Here is a 25,398-nt window from a genome sequence, read left to right on the forward strand (position 1 = left end):
AAGCGCTTGTCTGGCATTGTCTAGATGGGATCAGGTACCAATGTAGGCGTATAAGCCAAGCCTGACATATCCCTTTCAAAGGCATACGTGATTAATGGGGCATTTCATTGCTGCAAGTGAACTCAGGCTTGTTCCACCCCTGAATACAAGTATTGAGGAGAAGTGCCATGGCTTACAGCGATACTCTTTCCCCAGTATAAATTTCCTAGGTATAAATTTCCCTGCTGTTCTGCACAATGCTGGTGTGCACTCCAGATGCACATGTGGAAATTGAGCTGTACAGTTGCTGTTGCTCTCAGCCATTATCTTACTTAACCGAGCACACACACACGCACAAGGGAGAAACTCACCACTTTTTCACTGGCATCTGCAGGGAACACAGGTCTTCCCCAGAGCTCTGCTGGATAAATTACCCCACTTGGAGGATGGTCTGGGATCTGTTCAAGCCCAAACCCGCCAGAGGTAACTGGTACATTCACTGTGGGACACCTCAGCATGCAGAAATGGAACGTATGGTGCCACCAGCTCAGGGAAAGTCATCCCCAGCTGCAGCCAGAAGGTGGTTTTGCTTTACAGAGGGTACATGAGCACAGCGAAATCCCCTCTTGCACCAGGAGAGAGGAAGTGCTTGCAGGACAGACTTCACCAGGTCATCTTTCTGTGCCTTGAATTTTCACATTTTGGGAAAAAGCCTTTTCTTGATTCACCTGGAGAAAATTCACAGCACCAAACTGTGATATATTTTTGTTTTGTGGATTTTGTTGTTTAGCTGGGGCTCTCAGCATGCTCCTGCAGCCCTGGAAGGCACCTGGACCCAGGGCACCCGTGGTGGCTGCCAGGACAGCGGCCACACAGCATCCTCAGCCACTGGGATCAGCTACTTTGGGTGTGTGTGAGGCTTAGCCCTAGCTGGCATCTCAGCCCCACACAGCCACTTGCCCACTCCCACACAGTGGAACACAGGAGGGAATGGGAAGAGTAAAACTGAGAAAATTCATGGGCTGAGATGAAGATAGTTTAATAGGTAAAGCAAAAGCCATGCATGTGAGCAAAGCAAAACAAGGGATTCATTCACTGCTTCCCATGGGCAGGCAGGTGTTCAGCCATCCTCAGGAAAGCAGAGCTGCATCACACATAACAGTGACTTGGGAAGGTAAATACCATCACTACAAATATCCTCCCCTTTCTCCTTCCTCCCCAGCTTTGTATGATGCCATACGGTCTGGAATATCCCTTTAGTGTGTTGGGGTCCTGTATCCTCTCCCAGCTCCTCACACACCCCCACCCCATCTCTGATGGGATGGGGGGAGAGGCTGAAAAGGCCTTGACTTTGTGCAAATGCTGCTCGGCAGTAATGAAAACATGGCCGTGTTATCAACATTGTTTCCAGCACAAATCCAAAACACAGGTCTATGCCAGCTCCCGTGAAGAAAATCCCCTACCTTGGCCAAAACCAGCACAGTGAGATGGCTCAGGAAGAACAAGAGAAGAACCAAAACCAGCACAGTGAGATGGCCCAGGAAGAACAAGAGGAGGGCCAATGCCACCACTGCTGGTTGTACAGTGCAGGGCCCTCCCAGGAATGCATCCCTGGGGCAGGGGCTTTTGCAAGGAAAACTCAATACCACAAAAGAGCTTGCTAAGTGCATTTCTGCACAGGGAGCAGCCCAAGCTGGGGACCAGGCAAAGCCGTGTCGCAGACCAGGAGTGTGGTGGGACAGCCAGGGAGCAGCATGGTCCCTTCAGCAGCTTTCCCAGCGATGGTGCCCATGCATCTGCCTGCAGGGGGATACAGAGAAGGGATTTGTGGTGGTGCCACCAAAACACAGACTGTGACTTACAAAGAAGGGAAGGCACCTCAGATTTCTGGGGTAATTTGAAAGAACTTAACCCTGAAGGTATTTTTATGCTTCAAGGCTGCTGCTGTACTCAGCTCCCTGCATAGGGGTGCCTAGGGCACCAAGGGACATCTCTGGATATCACCCAGCACATGCACCAAAGAAGGGGAGTGGAGATAGCTTCTCAAGTATCCCAAAGCAAGAGCAGCTCCTCCTCCCAGGAGAAAATAGCTCTATCCTTTCCCTCCTTATCACCTTTCCAAGAAAACAGGTCTGTTAGATTTGCCTTATCTCACCCATCTGCTTCCTGTTGAGAGAAACAGATGAAAACTCCACTTCCATATATTCTGCTGCATATCCACACACCTCTGGCATCTTAAATTTTTTCCTCACCTGACCTTCTTCACTGTTTCCTTTTTTTCCTTTTATTCGCTGAAGACCTTTTGGCTCCCCATCCAAAGACCAGAGGAGAAAAGCAAGATAAAGGCAGGAGTGCTGTACTTGAAGATGGATCACACATTGGGGTTTTTTTTTGCTGCTAATACTCCAAGAAAAGAAAAGATAACCTGGCAAGAGCCCATGGCACAATGCTGAGAAATGTCACCATGTAACAGTAGAGTCCAGGGTCCTGGAGGAGATACACTTGGAAGGGAGCACATGCCATTTCCTGTCACAGGATTGACAACTATTTGTACTTCCAAGGCAGTAGAAGGAGACAGTAAATTTCATTGCTGCATTAGTATCTTCCGTATATGTAGGCCTGCTTAATAAACAAATTCTGTTTAACCCAACAGACAGCTAACCACCATACAGCTGTTCATTTACTGCCAGCACTGTGGGGTGAGGAAGAGAATCAAAATAAAAGGTAAAACTTGTGGGCTCAGATAAAGAAAGCTTAAAGAAACAGAAAAGGAAGGGAAAGTAATATAATGGTAAAAGGATATACAGTGAAAGTGACGGACATTTGCTCACCACCAACTGACTGCTGCCCAGCCAGTCCTCTTGCCATCTCCCCCCAGCTTTTTTGTTCAGCATGATGCTGTATGATATGGGATATACATATGGCCAGTTTGGGGCAGTTGTCCCAGCAGCATCCCGTCCCATCTTCTTGCACACCCCAGCCTACTCTCTGGCACGGCAGTATGAGAAGCTGGAAATCCTTGACTTAGTATAAGCACTGCTCAGCAACAACTAAAACATCAGTGTGTTATTGACATTATTCTCACCCTAAATCCCAAACACAGCACTATGCTAGCTACTATAAAGAAAATTAACTGCTACTCCATCAAAAAACAGGACAATATGGTAAATGTTAAATGGCAATAATGGTAATCATTCCAAGTACTAAATGTTAACTGTAATTTCTCATATTTTGGAAGCTGAAATACTTTTTGTCCAAATGGCCCAGGAAACAGCTTTGATAGAACCAGCAACAAAAAGCTGGAGGTGGGCGAGAGCTCTTCCCTGTACTCTTGGAAGTACTCTTGCCGTCATTTTCAGGGGTGAGATATCTCTGTCCATCACAGAAACCACAGGAAAGGCTCTGAAGAGACAAAGGACAAACCTTAGCTGGTACAGGTTTATAAAGCAATGCCAGACACAGCCAGGAAACAGGGAAGGGCTGGTGGTTTGCTCTCTCCACAGTGACTGCAGCCCCAGCCCACATGCAGAGCCAGCTTTGGGTGTCTGGGTTATGTTAGTGGAGTTTTGGGTGGAGAGGTGGGATGTTTGAGCTCTTTTTTTTCTCTTGGCAGAGCCTGTACATGGGAGGGAAGCCCCTGCCTGCAGTCAGAGCAGCCTCTCTCAGGTGTGTCTGAAACCTGTGGACATGATCTGATCAGCCTTTACAGTGTTTTTGAGGTGGCTTTGAGGTTACAACACAAACAACTGTGGCTGCTATAAGGCCAGAGATCTGCCTCTCTAGAGCAGGGGATGCCCGGGGCCAGATTTGGGCCCTGCTGCCATTTAATCCTCTTTCTTTTGGCCTTCAGACCTCGCTAATGCAGCATCTCCTTCCCTGTTGCTTTTCACATTGCTCAAGGAGGTGAACTTTCCCTGCCTCCCTGGAAGCAGATTTGGAGTGAATTTGTCTGCATTCCCTGATCCCTGAAAGTCTTTGCTTTCTGAGATCTCCCTGAGCAACTTCCCAGCCCTCTGGACCATGTCCCTCGGTGTCAGGCAGGACCAGGCTTGTCCTGGTTCAAGGCTTCCTTCTGTGCCGTGGATGCACTGGTCTCGTGGGGAGCAAGGAGCAGAAAGTCGCTGGGATTCCAGCCCTGCGACACAGTTACAGTATCAGCACAAGAGGAATCACCCATAACCTGAGATAGAAAGACGCAAGGGTGAAATATGAAGTGCAGGAGGATGGGGACAGTGTGTTTGGTGCTGGGCTGAGCATCGCATTCCCCCGGGATCACAACCAACAAGGGGGAAGTCAGTTGTGGTGCATCGCACGAGTGGCAGGGATGAGGAGGAAGGGACCGAGGGACAGCACCTGCCGCCCCTGCTCTCTGGTGCCGTTGCCCGGCCCAGCTTGCATCGGCAGCAGAGACAGTCTTCCCTTCCTCCCCAGATGCGCACCTCTCACCATCCTTCGGCTGCTCTAGCAGCTCTCACCTCTCAGTTCCCAGCAGGAGTGGGAGCTCGGCAGCCTCTCGGTGAAACCGGAGTTGAGAAAGGGTCCCACCTCTGGCCCCTCGCCGCCCCCTGCAGCTCTGGCAGCGCTCCTGGGACGCTCGGGGGTGCCGAGCAGCTGGGGGGCAGCGAGGGCGGCGGTGCCCGGGGCTCGGAGCAGCCCCACCGGGCACGGGCGGGCTCCTCGCACGGCCGCCGTGCAACAAGTCCCGGCGCCGGGCAGCGGGAGCACATCCCGCCCTGCGCCTCCGGGAGCTGCCGGCCCTGCTCCCCCCGGGGCAGCCGCCGCCTCCCGCTGCAGGACGGCGGTCCGGCTGCCCTCAGGGAAAGATGGAGGATTGGCCCGGCTCGGCTCGGCCCGGCCCGGCTCACACCCCGGCCGACCCCGCCGGCCGCCAGCAGAGCCGCTGCCCGGGCCGGGGCAAGAGCAAGGGCAGGGGCGAACCGCAGGCGGGCTCCACCTCAGCACGGGAAAATGCGAAAGAAACTGGATCTTGATCCGTTCTTTCTGCTTTCCTTTTGTCTTCTGTTGTGGTTTTTTTCTGGGTTTTTGTTGTTTTTTTGTTGGTTTGGGGGTTTTTTGGTTTTTTGCGGAGGGGGGGGTGGGGAGTTGTCGCTTTTTATGACAGCGAGGGCACAAGGCGAGTGAGGAGGCGGAATCGTCTCGGCAGCCGCTGCATTTTGTGTGGAAGCCGCTCGGGGGTTCATTAATATCATTAGCATTTAACCCCCTCCCTGCCCCCTCCCCTTGCCAGCGCGGGGTGACGTCACGCGGCGGCAGGAGTTGGGGGGAAAGCGAGGGAAGCTCAGTGGGCAAGGGGCGTCCCTCTCCCCTCCCCGCCGCTGCCTGTCACAGCCTCTCTGCTGATATTATAGGGGCCGAAGCCTGGAGCTCAAAGCGCGAAGTCAGCCAGTGTAATGAACTTCTGGAAACCTTTCCCTTTTTATACCATTCAGTTTCTGAGAGGCAGAGACTGCCTCCTCTGACGCCTTTTCCCCCCTTCCATTATTTTTCCAGGCTCTGATCTCTCTGCTTGCTGCACCGAGGCGCTCGGCGCAGAGCCCCGCTCCCTATCCTACCTTCTCCTTCGCCTCATTGTTGTCCTGGCTGCTGTGGCTCTCGCTTGCCTTGCAGGAGCGCGGTGGCGAGCACAGTCGCACCCCCAGCACCCTCCCAGGGTCCCGAGAGCATCTACTCGGAGAGGGGCAGCCGGCGGCCGCCGACTTTGGGTCACTTCGTTGTTCTTTTTCTTTTTTCCTTTTTTTTTTTTTTTTTCATTTTGCTCCACTTTTTTTCTTTTTTTTTCCGCGCCCCCCACCCCCTTTCCGCGTCCCCGCAGCGTGTCCCCTTCCCTCGGGAGGACATCGCTGGGGGAGCGGGGCTGCGGCGAGGATGTGCCGGCCCCCGCGGCGGAGCCAGCAGTGAGCACCCAAGGGAGGCACCTGCCCGCAGGAGCAGGGGGGCCCCCGGGGGGGCCGCACCGCCTCGCCCCGGCGCCGACACTTCGCCCCGAGTTTAGCGACTCACGGGGGCTTCGAGCATGAGCAAGCCGGCGGGATCAACAAGTGGGTAATAACGCGGTGGAGGCTTCGAGCAGCCGTTCCGAGGCCGGCTGCAGCCTGGCCTGGGGGGCGGGAGGTGGAGGGGAGGGAGAGGAAGGGGAGGGGGGGTTGTGGCTTGGGTTTGCACCCCCCCACACCCCGCGCCCAATTGAAAAAGAAGTGTATATTTCCAACCGGAGTGGCAACGAATATATAGGCTCGGGGTCGCCCCGATGGAGTTTGGGCCTGGGGCTCACAAAACGCCGTTTTCCAGCTGCGTGCCCCGGCTTTCCGGGCTGGGAACCGGGGCAGAAGCCCGTGGGCAGCGAGCACCCGGGAAGGCGACTCCGCCGACGGCGGGGAGGGGGCTGGTCCCACCGGGACGCGGCCGGTTACGTGCGGGTCTCCGGCACAGGGGTAAAGGGGGAAGGTTTGGGTTTAAAAGGCATTTCGGCGTTTAAACGTGCTGGTTTTCTCACGGGCTTTATGCAACCTTCTGCGACATAATGATTTCTTTTTAAGAGTTTGAAACTCCGGTCACTCAATTACACGGAATCGCGTAAGCAACTCAGTCGAAGGAGGATTTAAATGCAATACTTTGCACACCATTCCTAGTTACAACAAATAATCCTGCAACGAGGAAAGCAGAAACAACTTAAAAGTCACATTTTCCTTAATCCTAAATCCATGCACCTCATAACTGGGGAATTTAAAGCATGACTAACCGCTCGTACAGAATGGCTCAATTCGTATAATCCCAATGGGACTTTCGGAGTTTGTAATATGGATGGAGTCAGTAACAAAGGGGGGAAAAATACCCAATCCAATTTAATGTCTGACAAGTGATGGATCGGACAGCTATTTCCTCTGCGCTCCGGCAGGCTCCCGGGGTTGCGGAGTGGCGGCCAAGGGAGGCAAATCTCCCTCCCGCCGCGGTACCTGCCACCGGCCGCCCCCCGCCAGCCCCGCGGCCTTCTCCTCGCCGCTGCCCTCCATTATTTTGACCCGAGTCCGCCCTTTGTCCGCGGGGGCCGGGGAGCCGGGAGGAGGGCGGGGGCGCGGCGGCGGGGCCGGGGGCAGCGGGGGCCGCGGCGCGGAGGGCGCGCGTGGAGGAGGCGGCGGCGCGGAGCCCCCGGCGCTGCGGCCGAGCTGCCGCCGCTTCGGCGTCGCTGGTTTGCCCTCTTCCTCCGCGGGGCTGAGTGCGGCATCTTTTTGCCCCTGCCCCGCGAGGAAGGGAATAAAATTGTAATCGAGGTGCTAAGGTACTGGGGTAACCGGGGAAGGCGACGGGGGCTAAAAAACCTGCGGCGGCCGGGGCTGCTTCGGCCGACTGCGTTGCCCAGGCTGCCCGGGTGGTGCGAGGCAGCCAGAGCGGGATCGGGCCCGTGGGCAGCCGCGCCGGGACCTGCCGGGGCTCCTGGCAGGTTTCTGGGTGATGAGGAAGGGGCAGGCAGCCCCGGGGAGTCTTGTCCCCAAAGGGCGGCGGAGCTTCTGCCGGAGACATTTTGCGGAGGTGAAAACCCGCCAGGCTGGATCGCTCCTCCGGCCCCACAGCGCTGAGCGATCCCCCGGCCACCGCCGCCGCTTTCACTGGTGACCCCCCGACCCCTGGGGACCTCCCTAAAGGGACCCCGAGGCCCGACCCAGTCCCACCCCACGGGCACGGGGACACGCTGTGTCTCCTCAGCGCCGGGGCCCGAGCCCAGCCGGCCTCGGCAGCGCATGCAAAAGCCCGACCGGCTGTCCCAGGGCCTGGGCGATCATCCCGGGGGTCCTGAGGGGGCTCCCGGGCGAGGGAGCTGCGTCCTGGCTTTTCTGCCCGCCGGTGGGCGCCCGGCGATGTCAACTGCGATGTCTGCCTGGGTGGTAACAAGACCCCATCCCGCCGTCCCCCGAGCCCAGACTAACTTCTTTCAACAGCCTCTGATGGTAATTACAGTAATCGGGGCTGCCATATATCCTTTAAGCAATTATGACACACAAAAAAAGCCCCCAAGGACCCCCTGTCGTGGGATGTTCAAAACGGTTTCCCTGCTGAACAGAAATCCCATTTTCTTAGCGCTAAAACTTCTGAGACGAAGCGGTACCTCGGGGAACCGGAGCGCTTTTAAACAGAGTTAATCAGTTATCGCATGACCCCGTGTCAAGCTTACATTTTTCCCTTCCCACCCCCCGCCCTGCCTCTTACCCGTCTATTTATTTCATATTTTGCCCAGCAAGAAAGTTTTCTCATAACAGCCCCCGCGGGGCAGGGCTGGGGGCTCCCTGGGGCGGAGGGGGTGGGCAGAGCGCGGCCGGGACGGGGCGGCCCCGCAAAGGCGGGATGCGGGGGGCTCCGGCCGCTCCCTCCGCCGTGCCCCCCACCCCGTCCCCCGCCTCACCGGGGACACGGAGCTCAGCAGACCGGCCACGCTGCTCGGGCCGCTGGAAACGTGCTTGTGTGGGTTTGGTGAGGTGCTCCAGGTGCTCGCCATCCACGGCAGGAATACGGGGACGTGTAAGGAATACATGGGCCGTGTGTTTATATGCATGGTGTGGATATGTATTACATAGTGCATAGGATTTTTTTTTTTTCCAAAGCGGCTCCCAAACTTAAAATCTATGTGGGGAAAACTAACACAAGTTTTTCCGTCTCCACTGGCCGACTTAAGCGCCGGCAGAGGAGCCGGCCGCCCCACACCGCAGGCCGGCCGGGCAAGCGGGGACCCCGTGGCTGCCCGGTGCCCCGGGCGGGTGGCGGTGACACGGCGGGCCCGGGTGTGCGGGACCGGGTGTTCCCGGGCCCGGAGCCGCGGGAAAGGGAGCGGCGCCGGGACGGGGTGCGCGGGGGCAGCGCGGCAGAGCCGCGCTCGGCACCGGGATGCACCACCGCCGCACGTACCGCTTCAGTGTGTCTGCCCCCACCCCCAGCCTGCCCCTCCTCCTCCTCCTCCTTTGTGTGCGTGCGTGTGGATCCTCTCTCTCCCCGTGGATGCTAAGGACTGGAGAGGGAAGTCGGGCGCTTTCCCCCGTTTGCATTGTGCGATATCCGAATTCCCATGCTACACTTTTTGACGGGTCACTGGTGCCCCAATAGGCAGGTGGCAAGGAGGGCTTGTAATTACACACTCCCAGAAACCGTGCCTTGGCCTCAGCCCTCCTCACGGGCGCCTACCTGCAGCTCCAAAGCCGCGGTTTACTCGCAGGCAGTGGTGTGCGGGGGGGCATCCTTCAGCTGCGCTCCTTATTAATTGCGCAAAACTTTTCTATTCTTTAACCTCTCTCTCCCCCCCCTCCCACCTTCCCTCCCTCCGCCACCCCTCCCTCTCGCAGTCCCTAACCTAATCCCCGTCCCTCTCGCCGTGTTGTGTATAGCAGCTGTCGGGTTTCATTTAGGGGAGAAGCTGGCAGCTTGTGCTCATTGGAGGCAGTCAAACGAGTTTCAATGGGCAAAATCATTAAGTTAACACTTTATCTAATGTCCCTATTGTCTGCCAGCAGGCATTGTCTTAGAACCTTAGCGCAGACATGTCTGAAAGTATCTCGGACTCCTAAATTCTCTAGGGAGCGAGAGGAGCCCCTGCGGCCTGTTTCCATCGCCCCCTCCCGCCCCCCAGCACTGCTCCGCACGCTGCCGCTTTTCCCTCTCCATCTTCACCCACCCGTAGTCAGGGTTGTCCCTGAACTACTGCCAAATAAATATAGCGGCCCCGAGAGCCCTCCATTAGAGTTTGGAGACCGAGGTTTGGTGAGAGGGACTGAATTTATAATTTAAGGTCTGGTAAGAGGGGAGAAGGCTGTTTGAGGCAGAGGGAAAGAGAAGAGAGGAGAAGAGAGGAGAAGAGAGGAGAAGAGAGGAGAAGAGAGGAGAAGAGAAGAGAAGAGAAGAGAAGAGAAGAGAAGAGAAGAGAAGAGAAGAGAAGAGAAGAGAAGAGAAGAGAAGAGAAGAGAAGAGAAGAGAAGAGAAGAGAAGAGAAGAGAAATGAAAAGAAAACAAAAATATTAAAGAAAAAAGAAAAAGTAAACAAGGAAAAGAAAAAGAATAAGAAAAAGAAAACAAGGGAAAGGAAAATGAAATTTAAAAAAAGAAAAAATGGAAGGAAAAAGAAAAAGTAAACAAGGAAAAGGAAGAGAAAAAGAAAAAGAAAACAAGGGAAAGGAAAATGAAATAAAAAGAAAAGAAAAAATTAAGGTAAAAAGAAAAAGAGAGCAAGAAAAAGGAAAAGAAACATGAAAATGAAAAGAAAATAAAAGAAAAAATTAAAGAAAAAGAAAAAGAAACAGAAACAGCAGAAGTGAGAAGAAAAAAAAAAAAAAAAAGAAGAAAAGGCAGAAGCCGAGCGGGGTTTTGGCGGGTTTCTTAAACGGGGCTGCAATCGTCTCTGTACGAGTTTTTACACCTCCCTGAGAGTATTTGCAGTTCTAGTGGAAGCCGGAGCGAAGGCAGCGCCCGGCGGAGCGGGGGCAGCGGCGAGGCGGAGCGGAGCGGGACGGGGGGACACTGCCCGCCCGCCAGGCTCACAGGTCCGCTCGCTCCTCCGCGCACAAAACAGAGGCGGAAAGTTTTGCTGCAGGTTTTGGGGTGAAGAAAATGGCACGCCTTCCCTGCCGTGAAAATCAGCCCCCTTTCGCCAGGGTTGCTAGCGGGGAGAGGAGGTTGCTTGGCTTCCCGATCATTTTATTTTGTTTTGGTTTGGTTTATTTTGTGCATCGGTCTCCTGACTGCTCTCCTGCCCAGGGAAAGTGCCGTCCTGTTTGCCGAGTGCCAGAAAGCCAGGGAAACACACACCTCCCTCAGCAAACCCCCCGAGTTCCCTCCCCTCCCCCTCATCCTCACTTCTCGCAGGCAAGACTGCTGCTCCCGCTGCTGTAATCTTCCCTTCCAAAATGGGTCTTGGCGATTATAGAAGATCCAAATAAACGTAGCGGGGCATGAATAATGCTCATTGTAGAAAACTGACACTTGCTCAAGGAAAAGAAAGTTGGCTATAAAATCACTTCATTATTTGCTTGTACTGCGGCTCTGGGGCTAATCCCTCCGGAGGTCAGATTGCTGAGAGCTCTCTCTCTCCCTCTTTCCCTTCTCTGCTTTCAGGTCGCATTTTAGACATCCCTTGCAAAGTGTGTGGGGACCGCAGCTCCGGAAAGCACTATGGGGTTTACGCCTGCGATGGGTGCTCGGGATTTTTCAAGAGGAGCATCAGGAGGAATAGGACCTATGTTTGCAAATCAGGAAATCAGGTACCAGCAGCAGCCTAGCCCCCTCACCGCCTGCACCCCCTACCCTGCATTTCCCCAGGGGCTCGCATTGCCCCTGCCCCACCAACAGAGAGACTCCCGCAGCAAGAGATGCAGCAGCCGCGCAGCCTCACCCTCCCTTGCCGGGTCCCGGGCCGAGGCCGGGCGCGGGGTGCCCCAGCCCGCGTCCCCCTGCACGTCCCCCCGCCCCAGCCCACCGGAGAGGATGGGGGAGATGCGCAGGGAGAAAGAGGGATGCGGGCAGGGGGAAGGCAGAGCCAGCACATCGCCTGGGTACGGGAGGACAGAGAGGGGCAGCCTCCCGGTGAGCCTCAGCACAGCCAGGCGATGGACAAACACGGGTTTACACGCCGCCCGGTGTCGTGCCCGCGCCCAGGCGGAGGCAGCCCCGCTTTTCCCCTTCTGCTCCGGCCGCTCTCCTTCCCACTCCGGGAGCGTCCCCGCGGGGATGTGAGGCTGGGATCGCGGAGGGATGCGCGGTGCAGCGGGAGCCCCGAGGGGGCGGTGCCGCCGTCGCTGTCTCGGGTGCTGAAGGCGGCCCGGCCCGCCCCGCCCGGCCCGCCCTGTCCCGAGGCCGAGCACCTGGCCCGGCCCGGCACGGCCCGGCACGGCGCAGGCAGGGCCGGCCCCTCCGCGCCTCCCGAGCCCGGCGGGGTGGGCGCTGCTGCCCCCGGCCCGACGGCTGGCTGTGTTGCAGGGAGGCTGCCCGGTGGACAAGACGCACAGGAACCAGTGCCGAGCCTGCCGGCTGAAGAAGTGCTTGGAGGTCAACATGAACAAAGATGGTACCTGCTCCCCCTCTCCCGGGGCTGGGGTGGCGGGGCAGCCGGAGGGAGCTGCTCTGAACTGAGGAGCGCTGTGTCACTCCGGTGTCTCCTTGGCCCGGCCCCGAATGACCCTCCCATCCTGCGGCACCCTCGGACCATTCTCCCCAGGCACCCCTCGGGCGGGGGGCACAGGGCCGGCCTCAGAAAATTGCACGGAGGGAGGGAGGGAGGGAGGGAGGGAGGGAGGGAGGGAGGGAGGGAGGGAGGGAGGGAGGGAGGGAGGGAGGGAGGGAGGGAGGGAGGGAGGGAGGGAGGGAGGGAGGGAGGGAAGGCCGGTCGAGCAGCGCGGGGCACCCAGTGGTGACTGTCTCGCCCCTCTTTGGTGCCCACAGCGGTGCAGCACGAGCGGGGCCCCCGGACGTCGACGATTCGGAAGCAGGTGGCTCTCTACTTCCGCGGGCACAAGGAGGAGAGCGGCGGAGCCCCGCACTTCCCCGCCGCCGCCCTGCCGGCACCCGCCTTCTTCACCGCCGTCTCCCAGCTGGAGCCCCATGGCCTGGAGCTGGCCGCTGTCACCGGCACCCCGGAGAGACAGGCTCTGGTGGGCCTGGCACAGCCCACCCCAAAGGTCAGCCCCTGCCCTGGCCCCCCGCGGGCTGCAAACCTTGCTGCTGAGGTGCCTGCAACCTGTCGGCTCCTTACTGCCTCTGGGGTAGACATGGCAAACGGCAAGGCTTGAGGCTTTGTGGGTTGTGGTGGGGACTTTTGTTACACCCCTAAAGGCTGTGAGGAGATGAGGTGCAATCCCTCTGGAGAAGAGATATGCAGCAGGAGCAGCAGCTGATAACCTGCTCCATACAAACCCTGTCTCACGCATTCTTATACCTTCATGGATGCAGAAATGCTTTTCCTGCCTGGAGCCCATCCACAAGTCAGTTTTAGACCTTGTTTCACAAGGAATGCAATCCCTGTGAATGAGTTTTCTTCAGAGAAATGCCAGTCTCCATGGTGGTGTAGTTCAGAAAGTACTTTGTGTACTGACCAAAGCCTGCAGCTTGTCCCCACAGACACAAAACTCAAACTTGGCTAAGCTGGCTCTCTGCACTTCTTGGTTGTGACATTTCCTGAGCAGCCCAGTGGAAGCACTGCTGTGGCCTCAACTGCACAGGAATTAGCTGAAAGGTGATGTTTTTCATTAGCCCATTTGCAATGGCATTTTGTGTCTTCACAGCATCTAGAAAATCACAGAAGAAACTGCTTAAATAGTTCTGCATTTTCAGAGCTGGTACATAGCTTGGCAGAACCCATCATAAATGTGGTCACAACATTATAGTTTTTAATGTCTGCATTTCTCTTTTGGTATCCCTGACATCTGGTAATTTTAAAAAACGCTGAATCATAATTTATTTGGCAAGAAAATGTAGCACACACTTGAAAACATAACTCCATTCAAACCCTACACAGCCTCTAAATAGTTATGCTTGGCTCTGTGCATCTACTTACAACCTGTTGCAGTCAGGGAGCAAGATGAAGGTTTAGGCTAAATGAATATTTACTGCTTTGCTGAGCAGGGCTGGAATGCTAAATCAGCTTCTGAAGCAAGGTTACAAACTACATGTTGTTAATTGAATTTTTATTCTTCTAACTCTCCTATCAGAGGTGTTCTATTTGTGTAACAGAGTAAAGCATGACACATAATTTTGGTACACTTTTTCCCTTCTGATGCAATAATTTCATTCTCCTTTCAAACTCCTGCTCTGAACAGTTTCTTTAGTACAGCTCATCCACATGGATAAGCAGCAAGGAGCAGTTTGAAGTGAGCCCACTGCAAGCAATGCCCTCTGCTTGCAGAACACAAGAGTGCACTCTCAACACTCTGTGTTGGTCATGAGCAGGAGCACTGGATGTAGGGGAGAGGAAGACCAGGCTGCCTTGGTGGCACTGTATGAAATGGCTTTATTTTCTCTTTGACATTAGTACCCACATGAAGTCAACGGCACCCCGATGTATCTGTACGAAGTGGCCACTGAATCCGTCTGCGAGTCAGCAGCCAGACTTCTGTTCATGAGCATCAAGTGGGCCAAAAGTGTCCCAGCCTTCTCCACCTTGTCCTTACAAGACCAGGTAAGGCAGTGGCAGTGGGAGTGGCAACGGCCTGGCCTGCCTATTAAAGAAGGCTCAGACATTGGGTCCTGGACTTCCAGCCCTAGACTTTGAAATCCGTAATGGAGTTCAGCAGCTCTGAAGTTCAGTGCAGTGTTTCAGTCTGTCCCTGAAAACCAGGCAGTGATTTAGAAACTGCCTTCCTCCAACTTTTATCTCATGAAGCAAGTGAAAAATCAAGAAAATCTGGGAAAAAGGAATCTAACATAAAACTAATATTATGGAAGGACAAGTGCTAGAGGAGAAATCATCAGGCTGCAGACCAAACTTAGTGTGCCCAAACTGCTTTTCTACTTGTAGGACAACTTTTCCTTCCATAAAATGGGAAATAGCATCTTACTTTGCTATTTAGGGATGATAAATGCTTAGTTAAGTTTATGGTCTCAGGATATGACTGAGGTTGTTTCTGAAGACCAATTCTCCTCCTCCTCCACCAGTTCCTCCTCTTCCTCCTCCCCCTCCTCTCCTCATCCTCCTTCTCCTCCTCCTCTTCTTCTCCTCTCCTCTCAACTATATACACAGACATTTTTTCCTTATTCACCTTGGCTTACAATTACATCAATATGGTGGAAGCAGTATTTGGCCAGCCTCCAATATTTTTTACCATTAATTAAAATCTTCCCTAATATGTTTTGTTTTCTTCTATGATAATTTCCCTTTGCCTCAAGTAAATCATAGGTGAACCATAAAAGATGAAACAATTTCTTAATGACTTGATTCTTGATGAGGACTCAGTGTGCTTTGTATAATGCACCAATTTTTAAAAAAGTAATCAGATAATTGTAAAATGGAAGGGTGGAAATCTACACAAAGCTCCAATCATAAAAGACATCTATTACTTTGATATGATTGAGCTAATTTACCAAAATGGTAACTAGAAAAACTGTGCCATAGATGTTACATGCAGTCATCAGAGGAACTAGTTCCTCTCCCCAGAAGCACATTACAAGTGTTGCAGTTGATATGCAAATATGTATTTTGAGCTACAAGAAAAGAGCTTCCTAGAAAACCAATAATGTTTTCAATCTAAAGGTAAATAATGATAGTCACAATGTGTTATAAAGCTAAGGTATATAAAAATGCTTATTTTCTAGCACCAAACCCACATCTTGGAATCCTTGTTGTGAAATTAGTCAAAGAGGAATGCTGCTGAGCTCTACCTGCTGTCCTGCTATGCAGTGAGGATGAGGGGAGAGATGAGATAGGGCCTGGAAGGTCACATATGCCAGTAGGAAGACAAGAATCCCAGAGTGGCATCCTGCTGCTCTCTAATTGTGTCTTCTGCTGCCACTAATCCTGTGGAGCACTGGGTCTCTCACAGTGAGCAACCAAAGAAACAGGCTCAAGTGTCAGGGACAAGAAGCAGGTGTGCTGCTCCAGCAGCAGCCCCAGCACACAGGAGCAGACTGGGTCCATCTCTGGACCAGTGATGTCCACAGGAGGCTCCCTAGGCAAAGGGTTTATCTGACATAACAGGGAGGCACTTCCCACACCATCATCTCTGTTCGTGCGCAGAGGAGGAAGCAGCAGGATCTGCAAGCAGGGGAGATCTCCCTGGTGTGTGACCAAGCAGAGCCTGCTTATCTACCATAGGCACCACAGTGCTCCCATTAAATAACCCACTACCTCTTTCACTTTCATAGCAGGGACTAATCTTAGTGAGGAACATATTAAAAACCCAGCCTTTGCTCAACATCACTCTCACTTGCTGTAGCTCATTGCAAGTCAGCTTCCTCAAAACTCAGAGCTGCTCAGCTCAAAAGCTTTGATTTGGGCCTCTTCCTGCATGATTCCCCTGTCATACTCAAGAGAGCTGGAGAAGAAATAATTCTGATTTTAATCACCTTATTTCATGAATAATCATACAGTTGATTTTTTTATAACATTACTATCGCTTTATTTAATTTGACAATGACCCAGCTGTAAATGTCTGCATTTCTCTTTTGGTATCCCTGACATCTGGCTGCGGAGAAACTAAAATATTTTCCTGAATTTTGCTTTTTTTTTTTTGTGCTCTTCTAAAAAAGGCAAGTGCACTGTAATTTCAGACCTCTGGGGCAGTTTTACCTTGGAGGCAGGGAAATAAATAGAAACCAATTTGCTGATAAAACACAAGTCTGAGCATTGCTGCATTTTTACCTCTGGTAAGACAGAGGCTGTGTCCCTTCCCTAGATTCATACAGATAAGTCCATTTTGAACTGGAAACCACACAACAAAGAATGCCATGCTTCTAGTGCTGCTGGCTTGCACACCTGCCCACGTTACCTGTAAGACAGGTTGGCCCAATGCAGGTCCCCAGCAAAAGGTCACAGCAAGGATGGGGTTGATTAAGAAGCAAAACCAGTTGTTCAGAAAGCCGGGTATTTGTTATTTCTTTGAAGAAAGAGGGCTGAGTATGACTTCAGCATGAATTATTTTAATTGGTGGTTTTACAGACTTATGCATAGGCATGAAGAAAGCTTTTGCTGTTGGAATAGTCTCTTATTTCTAAAGTCTTCTGACTTTAAAGGCTTAGTGGGAAAAAAAATATGAAATTGATATCTTCCAGGAACCACCATTCATTGCCATTGTATCTGCATGAATGAATGACAAAAAAAGAGCAAATGAAAGCAAATGACAAAAGCAAATGAAAGGCTGGCAAATCATTTTCTATGTCATACAGACACCTGCACATCCATCAGGTGGGATTATCCAGAGGAGCAACTGGGTTTGCAGGCTGCAGTGGTTAGGAAACTTTAGAGCAGGTTCATCTGCTCTCAGAAGAATGATGAGATGGGCACCACACTCCAGACACAGCACTCCCTGCCCGTCTCCATTTCAGGCAATAATCTGGGCAGTTTTTGGTACTGTGAAATCCAATGTAAGTGTTTCAAACAGCAACTGTATGCAGAGACACGAATACCTTCCTGTCACAATTCCCTTAGGTTATGGAGAAGTTCCACAAAGCACACAGGGCAAAAAGGCATGAAATGGACATAACCCTGCAGTGACAAGTTGAGAATTCAGATTGGAACAGGATGGTTTAAAACTTGTAATCATGGAATCACAGGAGGCATCAGGTTGGATGGGATCACACCTGATCCAACCTCCCTGCTTTAAGCAAGGTCATCACAGAGCACATGGCACAGGACTGTGTCCAGGCAGCTCTTAAATATCTCCACTGAGAGAGACTCTACAACCACTTTGGGTAACATGTTCCAGTGCTTGGTGCACAGTAAAGAAGTTTTTCCTCATATTCAGGTATAATTTCCTGTGCAGTTTCTGTCCATTGCCTGGTGTACTAGTGGCTGGCAACAAGTAACACTGTCCTGAATAGCAGTATTGTTAAGAGTTTGCACATAGATGAAGGATTTGCTGTTATGGATGCTTTCTGTATCACCCACTACTTTCACATACCTGATTCCAAGGATATCATCATTCATTTGGTACAGCATCTTTTTTTACTTTGCTCTTCTTTACAGACTCTTTACATACTTCAAATAGCCTCCTTCCTCTTTTCCTAAGAAGCTAAGCTGCTGGTAGTTTCAGGGACCATAGAAACATCAATGACTGCAGGTTTTGGGGTTCTGGTTTGGTGGCTTCATTTTTTTTGGGCAATCTGCTTTCACTGCATGGAGCTGCTAGAAGGTATCTTCTGAGCCCACTACAGTTCTCACCCCTTCAAATCTCTCCCACCCTATTTTGTGACACAAGGTCTCAGCAACATGTACACACCACCACGTGCCCTTTGGCCATGCACTTCAGCTGAACCAGAGGTCCTCCAATCCTCTCTTAAGAGTTGGTCTAAGCTAACAATCTAACAAGCCACAGATGCCCTCAAGACTAAATATGTCTGTTCTGGCTTTGCCAGTCTGCATTTCCAGAAGTCTTGTCTCCTCTTCAGATGCACCACTGCCTCTTCAGGGAAATCACAAGCATTGCCTCAGGGAAAACAGAGAAAAACACATCCTCCATACAGACATGCAATGTGCAAAAACTGCAGAGAACTAGCAATGCTGTCAGCATAGGTGCCTGGATATTCACATCTCTGAAAGGAAACAGCTTTTAGTGCCTGGAATTTCTGAGTGATTTTAAGCAAAAAACCAGAAAAACAAGTGACACTGATGTTCATGTGTTCAGACGCTGTGCTTGACAGATATAGAGAGTGGCTTAGTAAGGAAGGGGTTATAAGATGGATGTGTGCTCTAAAGCACTGCTCCCTACACTGATCCAGGATGCTATCCAGGCTTTTCTTCACAAAATCCTGCCTTCTGGAGGGAAAGGAGTGTAATCCCCAGAGATCAAGAGGAAAGGCCTGTCCTAGAACAGCTGTATAAGTGCTGAGGGGGAGGAGAAGAGAACACATACCATGCTGAGAAAGCAGGTGTGTTCATGTTGTGAGCAAATGCTCTGGGAAAAGAATTCTCTCTTTCTTTCTCTTCCCTTTTGGTCCACAACATGGTGCACAGAGAGCCAACCCTCAGTGTTTTTCTACAATGCATAGACTTTTTTCTAGACACCTTCTCAAAAGGCTAAGAGAAGAGCTAATGAATGCTGTGGGGGAAATACCATGACAGGCATTTAAAGTAGTTTTTAAAATAACAGAAATTTACATATTTAAATTGTTTATAAATCTATAAATTATACACTATGTTATATTGTACATCTATTGTATGACAGCTGATGCTTTTGGAAGATGCTTGGAGAGAACTGTTTGTTCTAGGAATAGCACAATGGGCCATTCCAGTTGATGCTAACACTCTACTGGCTGTATCTGGTAAGAATTGCACAATTTAATGACTTTGTTACAAAAATTACCATAAAAATACATTACTGAAAAAAGAACAACATGTAAAGAATAACAAATTCCTACTGAACAATAGAGCATACCTGTCATTTATAAATCTATATTTAAATGCAAATAATGTTGTTTTGTTGTATTCATGACTGCTTGCATTGTCATTTAAATGCAAATTACTGTGTTTGTTATCATCCAAGAGAAGATTTTATATTAACTTTCATACAATATAGTCAGTTTACATGGAACCAGATAGACAAGTGTGACAATAGAGAGGACATTGATACAGAGGATTTTGTCAGAAATCAATATGAAATAAAGCAAATGCCTTTAATATTATTTATTTCATCTGTTTCTGTTTCAGGCATGAACGGTGACAATACAGATTCTCAGAAGCTGAATAAAATTATTTCAGAAATACAGGCCTTACAGGAGGTTGTGGCTAGATTTAGACAACTTCGACTAGATGCTACTGAATTTGCCTGTCTCAAATGCATTGTCACTTTTAAAGCTGGTAAGCAGAAAGGATCTCTCACTTGTCTGGTCTGATAACTATGAGGTTGCTGCTTTAAAGTGATGTTTTGAACCAGGCATAGCTTTGAATCACCCAGTAGGTTTCCCTGTATTGAATTCCAATAGTCATTGCTGCATTTTGAAAGGGCTGACAGTGGAGTGCTGGGGAACTAATGGGAACATTTAATTTCCATTGATAGCACTAGCTGAACTGTTTTGATCCACCCAAGAGTCAAGCTGAACTAGTAACTGATCTGCTTTCCAGTGCCCACACACAGTGGTTCTGAACTGAGGAGTTTCCGAAATGCTGCTGCCATAGCAGCCCTTCAAGACGAAGCCCAGCTCACCCTGAACAGCTACATTCACACCAGGTCAGTGGTGTCTTCTGCCAGTGCTTCTGGCAGGTGGAGGGGTGAAATCCTGCTCTCCTTGCACACAAGGTGGCATTTGCACTGACTGAAATGGGGACCAGGCTGCTACGGAGAGTATACATTGGCTGCCAGCCTGCTGGGATTTCTGAAATAGAACCATAGAAAATGTTGGAAAGGATCCTTAAAATTATTCAGTTCAACCATTAACACTGCCAAGTCCACCATAAATCATGTTCCCAAGGGCCACATGTACACGTTTTAAATACATTCAGGGATGATGACTCCACCACTTCCCTGTGCAGCCTGTTCCAATGCTTGACGACCTTTTTGGGAAAGAAATTTTTCCTAATATCCAAACTAAACCTCCATTGGTGCAACTTGAGGCCATTTTCTCTTGTCCTATTGTTTGTGACGGGGAGCAGGGACCAAAACCCACATCACTACAATTTCCTTTCAGGTAGAGAGTGATAAAGCCTCCCCTCAGCCTCCTTTTCTTCAGACTAAACAACTGCAACTCCCTTAGCTGTTGCTCTAGACCCTTAACCAGGACTTGTGCTCTAGACCCTTAACCACCTTTGTTGCTCCTCTTCAAGTGTGCTCCAGCACATGGGTGTTTTTAAACAAACAGAAAGGTGTTAAAAGGAGAGCTCTTCCTCTGGGAAGTGATAATGGCTGTGCAACACTTTGCAGTTCAGAGGGCTAAATTTCATCTATGTTTTATTCAATCAAATACCACTAAAAGTGATGCTCAAAACATTGCATCTCAGTTGGTATGAGTGCCTTTCATACATGATCTCCAGTTCCCATATAACCTCCTCCATTTTGCAGACACAAAATCAGGACACAAGGAGATTAAGTGGCTCTTCCAAGATGTCACCCGGAGTTTGTGGTCAGGTTCAAATGAAAACCCCAGAATTTGTAAATCCCATTATGGTGCTGCAGCAAAGTCCTTTAGTTGCAGTGGAAGTCCATGAGACCAAAACATTTGGAGATGGAGCAGTGGAAGAGGAACTTTTATACATTTTTTTCCCTCTGAAACTTTGATTTACTGTCATAGTAGCCCTGTCAGGCAGAAGCCCTATTAGTATCAGAGATTAGATGGTAGCAGTCTCTGAAGCACTTTTATTAGTCTACAGGGAATGGCCTGCACTGGAGATGGAAGTAAAAATGCAAATTCCATCCAGTTATGGCTGCTTCAGAGCAAAAAGAGGAACTGCTACATAGTGGTCTCTTCCTATTCTTAAGGAAGGCCTTTTCCATGAATATTGCTCCCTGGAGACCTTAAGTGAGACAGGGCCTGTTAGAGAGAGGTGCCAGGGAGGAATATATAGCCACATCTTCCCTTCCAAGGAATCAACTTTTCCACAGTATTTCTGTGCTGCCAGAAGTATTTAGATACTGTGCTACCCAGTGCATGTTGTAAACAATACCCTTTTACAAGGGAAATGTGCAGTCCACTGACAGGACTCTCACTCAGACTCCCTTGTGAGAGGGCTTTCAGCCTGTGTGTTTCATCCTCAGGCTTGAATTTACCCTCCTGCCAATATCACTGCAGTATCAGCCCTTTGATCCCAGTGGAGTTGCTCTCAAGAGGATGCAAGGGAGGGCAGTCTGGGGAAGTAGCATGTTTCTCCAAACAACCTACACTTCCCTTTAGGGAGACCTCTGTAAGCAGAAGTTTGAGAATCACTGTTGTAAAGACAGCATAAGCACAGCTAAAAATGCACATCCTGTGCTGTGCTGGCTTCAAAAGCTGGGAGAAAGGACAGAAAACATCCTATACACAAACACATTACCTGGGGAAAAGCACAACTTCTTTAACAAAAACTACAAATGTCAATTGGTATGCAATGTATCTGCTAACCAAAAGGGGGTGATTACCATGACAATCCAGCTAGTTCTAAACTGTACTTCAAATGACAGGGCAGTTACTTCAACTCAAGCTCTTCCCTGTATTGCATTGAGAACATTGCTGTATGAGGGACACATCAGAGCAGGTCCAGTTTTTGTATTCCTACTGCTCTAGGGGAATAAACAAAGGAGCTAAACAAAACTCAGAAAGCTTGTCCCGTATTCTGCTGACCTCCACAGAGAGTTTTCCTTGGAGTCAACCTTGTTGCTCACACAAGTATAAAACACAGGGTTTTGGCACAGGTGTCCTGGGGTGACAATAGTATCCCACTAGATTCTGAGTCAATCTAGACCATGCAGACTGCACTTAGGTTGAGCTTGGCGTTTCCTCCAAAATTTGTCTCAAACTGGGACACATAGGTAGCATCACCTGTGCGATTTAGTAAATATTGGTCTTTTTCTATAAAATAAAGACCTTCCTTTGAAAAAATACTTTAAAACTTCAATGAAATTCTTTTTCTCTCTGCCTCTAGGTATCCCACACAGCCCTGTCGTTTTGGAAAACTTCTATTGCTTTTACCAGCTTTACGTTCAATTAGTCCATCTACAATAGAAGAAGTGTTTTTCAAAAAGACCATTGGGAATGTACCAATTACAAGACTGCTTTCAGATATGTACAAATCCAGTGACATATAAATTACCTTAAAAGAAACAATCAGGATGGACAGTTTGAGAAGAACTTTTATCTATGGAGAATAAGCCTCAACTAACAAAATCTACAGGAAGCATAAGCCTGGGAATGTTTAGTCCTTAAACTCATTGACAAAAATACCCCAGTAGATATGATTCTGCTGCTCTGAACAGAGTGATTTAGATCATGGAGAGAATGCTTTGTTCTACAGAAAAAGTGAAAGTGGTTGGAATTTGGCTGCTATTCCTGTTACTACAGGATGGAGGCAATTCAGATGCCAGTCATAGTTAACAAAGACTCTGCTATTCTCTCATTCAACTGGCAGATCTGAGACAAAATGTGAAAGAAGGTACTTTAGCTTGTTCAGTATTTGGAACCGGGTGACCAAACTTGGCTTCTGTTGTAACACAAGATGTGGTGGCCTTCAGAATTGTTTTAAAAGTAGCCTATGTTGGGAAAATGTTTTTAATACGATAGGCAACATTTGAGACCAAGTTACCAAAACATTGCTTCTGCTATAATGCATCATGAAGTGGCCTTCAGAACTGATTAAAAGGTAGCTTATGACGGCAGCTCCATTCTTCCTACAAAGTGAACTGGTGATCTTCGATGCAGATGTCACCACAATTTGTTCGGTTAACATCTCAAAGACAGAAGAGCTTTATACATTTCCTTCCCGACCTTCCCTCCCTTCTTCCACACACAGACATACATTCAAACACACATACCCACACACCCACACACACACCCCCACCCACACCTGAAAAGAGACAACACAAGAAAGGAAGACTAAAACAGCAAAACCAAATACAATGGAGATGACCACTTCAGTGATCTGCTGGCTGTCCCGTTGGCACAGTGCTGAAACCAAAGGCAACGGTGGCCAAACTCTTTGTCAATGAGATGTGCAGAGAAATGAAATGACTATAAAAAAATCAATGGAAGGAATTTTATTTCAAAGAAATAAAGGTTGTTGACTGATACAATGCTAACAATTTCCAAAAGTCTCCAATGCCTTTTTAGAAAACTCCAGGTTCTAATTTTGAAGCCTTGTTCGCCTACACCCTCTCACACACAAAAATGTTATAAGCTGCTTATTTGATGTACGAATAATGTAGAAAGAAAAAACATTTAAAGATAGCTGCTGTACTTTTCAAAATTTGATTTGTTATTAGGAACTAGCACTGAGAAAGATCAGCACTTGAACTATCATAGAATGAGTAAAACTTTTCCTGTACAAAGTGGATTAACCGATTTGTGAAGTTAAAAAGTTGTACTCATTGTATTTACAAAGAATAAAAATATATTGAATTTAAATTAATTTCCACTATTTTTTTAACCGTTGTCCTTAATCAGCTTCTTTCACTGTCCCCTACTTACCAGGGAATAGAAGTATTCTTTACTAAAATGGATTGTCCTAGATTCTGTGGAGTTTCCATCATCAGAGGTTTTTAAAAACAGATTAGACAAACACTAAAGGAGTAGCTTAGGTGATCCTGCCTTGTGAGATCCTACATGGAGCTATTTTCTCTAATCCAAATAAATACCAGCTGCCAAATAAATACCACCTTCTTTCTCAAGAAGGTGACAGGCAGCTTTTTCTAGGATACAACACTAAGTGCATCAGAGGTCTAGTATGTGCCTTCTGTTGCATGTTATTACAATTTTTAGTACCAGTGAACTGTGCAGCTAACAAAAGGTGATGAGTACAAAAGCACCACTTCAATTAAAAAGACTGAGGTTTTATTAAGGTGTCTAACTGCATAATCACACCAAAAAAAGAGGGAAACAACTCCTAATCAACACAACAACTTGGCAATTGTAGGAGGGAAATGCATTGTTCATATGGCAGTGAGTAACTGAAGAACTATGCATGCTAAAATGACGGGTAGAAATATACAGTGTGTATTGATGGCTCACTGGTTTGCAGTGTCAAGGAATACAGGTCACAAGTGAAATCCTAGCTCTGCTGACCTCCAAGCTCAAAAATCTCACATGTTTCAGAGGTCAAAGTTTTAACCCCAGCTCTCTTCCATTTGCAGTCTGCTGGGTCTCACATTCTATCTTTTCCAAGACAGACAGTCCATAAATACACAAGATGAGTCACAGGCTGTGGGACCTCAAAGTATCTTCTATACAAACTAGCTTGGAGCACTTAAAAATGCACTTACCATAGGGCAGAGTGCATTCTTAGAAAGAAACTAACAAACTGTTTATAATTCATTCTTCCTGCATCTGTAATAATTTCCAACTGTCTTCTGCTGTCTACACTGAAAAGAATCTAGTAGGGTAGAAAAATCAATTGCAGTTCTCCAACTCTGTGGCAATTTAGTCTATGAGCTAGAGAAGTAAAACCCAGTGCTGCACAGAATCCATCACAGAACATTCATTTCAGCAAGATTCATGCTGCTGTCCCAGAGCAGCAATAAGCATGAACTACATCCACCCTGCTAGGCTACCAGGCAATCACACCCTGCAGTTTGCTGCAGTCCCTTGTTGCCCGGGCCAGAGGACAAGACAGAGAGTACTGGCAAAGCAGGCAGGGCGATGGGACCACACCCATATCTCATCCTCTCACCTGCAAGACCTGGCCCAGCTGCAGAGCAGACTCACAAGCTGGGACAAGGCCCAGATCCCTATGGTTTAGGCACAGCTAATCTCAGACTGTGTCTTGCTCCCACTGCTGCACATTGAACTGAAGCACAACCAGTTACACCACACTAGGATTAGGGTCTCTAGCTAGCCTTGAAGGACTTAAGGCTAGGTGAGATCCCAGAGTGCTATGCAAATGCCCTGTCATTCTGAGACTAACGTTCCAAAGTCCTCACTTTGAAAATAGGAATACTTTGACATCAAGCACGCAGCTTCTCCCTCTTCAGCTTAAATATTTTAGTTTTTCTTTCATGGCAAATGATAGAGATTGTGTCATCATCTTTCAGGTTTAAGATGTGGCATTTACTTTGATTTCTGAAAGAAGCTTCTCAGAAAATAACATTTGAGAGAAGAAAAATA

At 49.3% G+C, this 25,398-nt stretch overlaps 1 protein-coding gene across 1 annotated transcript; it reads left to right on the plus strand.

The window, feature by feature from the left end:
• The first annotated feature begins 5,272 nt into the window (after positions 1 to 5,272).
• Positions 5,273 to 23,703, plus strand: NR2E1 (nuclear receptor subfamily 2 group E member 1). Its single transcript, XM_054629523.2, has 9 exons — positions 5,273 to 6,038; positions 11,089 to 11,234; positions 11,950 to 12,037; positions 12,412 to 12,647; positions 13,997 to 14,143; positions 18,843 to 18,939; positions 19,325 to 19,474; positions 19,739 to 19,844; positions 22,229 to 23,703. Exons 1-9 carry the CDS (start codon positions 6,014 to 6,016, stop codon positions 22,389 to 22,391), a joined length of 1,158 nt encoding a protein of 385 aa, XP_054485498.1. The 5' UTR covers positions 5,273 to 6,013; the 3' UTR covers positions 22,392 to 23,703.
• Positions 23,704 to 25,398: the final 1,695 nt, after the last annotated feature.

This window comes from Agelaius phoeniceus, chromosome 3, assembly GCF_051311805.1.
Source record: "Agelaius phoeniceus isolate bAgePho1 chromosome 3, bAgePho1.hap1, whole genome shotgun sequence".
Taxonomy (NCBI): domain Eukaryota; kingdom Metazoa; phylum Chordata; class Aves; order Passeriformes; family Icteridae; genus Agelaius; species Agelaius phoeniceus.